The sequence below is a fragment of the Penaeus chinensis genome, chromosome 8 (genome assembly GCF_019202785.1).
Source record: "Penaeus chinensis breed Huanghai No. 1 chromosome 8, ASM1920278v2, whole genome shotgun sequence".
In the NCBI taxonomy this organism is placed as follows: domain Eukaryota; kingdom Metazoa; phylum Arthropoda; class Malacostraca; order Decapoda; family Penaeidae; genus Penaeus; species Penaeus chinensis.
The window spans coordinates 39,848,703-39,851,202 of NC_061826.1; the positions used below are offsets into that span (position 1 = coordinate 39,848,703).

A 2,500-nucleotide genomic window follows, 5' to 3' on the forward strand; every position below is an offset into this window, starting at 1 on the left:
ACACACATACACACACCTGTTCCCCATTTCTTTGTTTGTCTACCTCATCCTTTTAAGATGTAAGCTTTTGTCTCATCAATGAAGATGCCAAAGTCAGTCTCCCTTTCCTTACCCGGAATTTTAATCAGTGACGACCCAAACGCCAGCGACGAGCCAACCTCGTCTCTCGCAGTGATGAAAACCGCGTTGGCGTCCGTTACCATCTCTATCGGGAACACGAACTCCTTCTGTTCGCTGCCAACGTTCTCCTCGATGGCTAAAGTGCTCGTGAATTGTTCCTCGCCGCGCATGAACGTTAAATGCCACCTCTTGACGCCGGCGAAGTGCTCGTGGTCTTCCAGCACCACCTTGACGTCGTGGTCGCGGTGCGGGAAGTCACCTGAGTGGTCGGTTTCTGCATTTTGGCGAGACACCTTTCTCACTTCGGTGAAGTAGACTGTAGGGATGCCGGCCCGTTCTGGTGGATTAAGTTGGGGTTTTTTTTTAGAGTAGAGGTTAATTCCGTTTTTGGATTCTTGTTATGTTAAATTTGTGTTCGATTTGAGATGTTTATTTGATTTTTTTGTTCCGTTATTCTTAAAGTGTTCGGGAGATTTTATCGGATTTCTCATTCAATTCATTAATAGATCTAGAGATTTTATTGAGTTCTGTCATTCATAAACTATTCTTCTTGGAAATTTATCAGATCCTTGTTCTGTAACTGATTAAGTGTTCTTTCCGAGAGTTTCCTCCACCATTACGTAAATTAGGTTAATTCAGAACTCTAAACAAATCTCGCAACACCGACCTTCCTGCGAGAGTAGAGTGAAGTCCGACTCAGCGCAGGTCAGACTCAGGCTGATCAGTATTAGCCACGTCCCCCTCATCGCTAAGTATGGCGAGCGTTAGTCTGGGCGTTCTCGGTGCGATTCGATGTCCTGAGAATTTGTTGAATTAGTTTTAGAATGAAATAATTTTAGGCAAATGCTAAGAAATGTGTGGAGTATTTGTATGGCTCATTGTGGATCGCAAAGGATATGATGTATGTACTTTACATATTTGTATGCATGTATAAATGTGTATAAGTGTGTATGTATGTATGGATATATATCCGATTTTTTACTTGCTTCACTGGATTTTTTTCCTAATTCAGTCTAAAACTTCTAACACCATTTCCCTGACTATGATTACAAGAGCTTACATGATACCCAAAATACCCCCCAAATCATCCTGTACAAATCATTACAACAATTGCTCGAGGAAGAAATAGCAAAATCAACAATAAAAGCGAATCGGAAGGTGACTGAGAACACCTCGACCCTCCCTGTACTCAGACCTTCAAGCGAGCAGTAGGATGTACCTTCCGAGTACAAGTACGGAGGGTGTGCACGTCGAGAGCTCAGGAAACGGACTGGATGGGGGATGATGTAGAACGATACCCTTATCAGCACTTGTTAGATGAAGGTGATAACGCTCTTATCTCCTTCCCACAGCATTGGTTGGCGGGAGTCGTCATCATGAGGGCCCTTCTCGATTGTTCTGAGAGTTTTCCTCATTAGTTCAAGGAGAAATTGTCCTGAGGTTGGCAGGGTCTTTTACACTAGATAGATAGAGAGATAGATAGATGGATAGATAGCTAAGTAAATAGATAGGTCTATAGATATAGGCAGATAGGCAGATAAATTGATAGATAAATAGATAAACGATATATTGATAAACATATAGATACAGGTATGTGTGTCGTGAAATCCATGTGGGTGTAATTTTTCTTTTCTTTTTTCTCTCTCTATTTAATAAAGTCGTTCCTCCATTTTCTAAAGTCTGTAATGAAACCGTTAATTACTTTCCTAACCATCGCCATTAGTGTTACCATTAATATTATTCATCGTCATCATTATTATTGTTGCAGTTTTTTTCTTGTCATCAGTATCTTTGCCATATAATGAATCATTTATACTTTACATACGCAGTAATATCATCATAATAATAACAGTAATATCATAATTATTACAGTGATATCATACTGATTCCTGGTATCTCTTATCATTACTACTTGCATTTGTAATTTTTTAAAGCAGGATTTCAGGTAATTTCAAATTTAAGCTCCGCCCACACGCGGAGTCAACAATAAAGTCGTCAACACGCATGCGCAGCGAATCGAAACAGTTAAACGCCAAATACTTCTTATATTCTATTTTTAGCACTTAATTTGGCTATTGAAGGATTATTCAAAATTTATGAAACGCATGTAGAAATCGTATAAGATTATACAAAAAGGTATATTGTATATTTATAGACTCAAAAGTCATTAAGACATAAACCAATTGGCAACGCTGATAAATGGGTGATGGATAATGATTTACATGATTTACATTTACCTGTAAACTTGCACAATACTGTGCATGATTATAATTAATAAAAAAAAAAAAAATTGCAAGAATAATGGACATACTACTTGCTTTTTTTATTTACCATATAAATGATAAGGATAAATAATAATGATGATAATAATAATGATTAT

General features: G+C 38.0%; 1 protein-coding gene across 2 annotated transcripts in view; it reads right to left on the bottom strand.

The window, feature by feature from the left end:
- LOC125028336 overlaps positions 1–1,444 on the bottom strand; it is a 7,342-nt gene extending 5,898 nt beyond the window's left edge. Inside the window, exons 1-3 of one of the 2 annotated variants that reach the window (XM_047617817.1) lie at positions 1,316–1,444; positions 788–917; positions 113–457 (exon numbers count right to left, since the gene is read on the bottom strand). In XM_047617817.1, coding sequence (XP_047473773.1) covers positions 113–457; positions 788–866 — 424 coding nt within the window. In that variant the 5' untranslated portion in view covers positions 867–917; positions 1,316–1,444. The remainder of the gene's footprint in view (positions 1–112; positions 458–787; positions 918–1,315) is intronic. The other variant, XM_047617818.1, reaches the window with a different exon arrangement.
- Between the last annotated feature and the right edge of the window lie 1,056 nt (positions 1,445–2,500).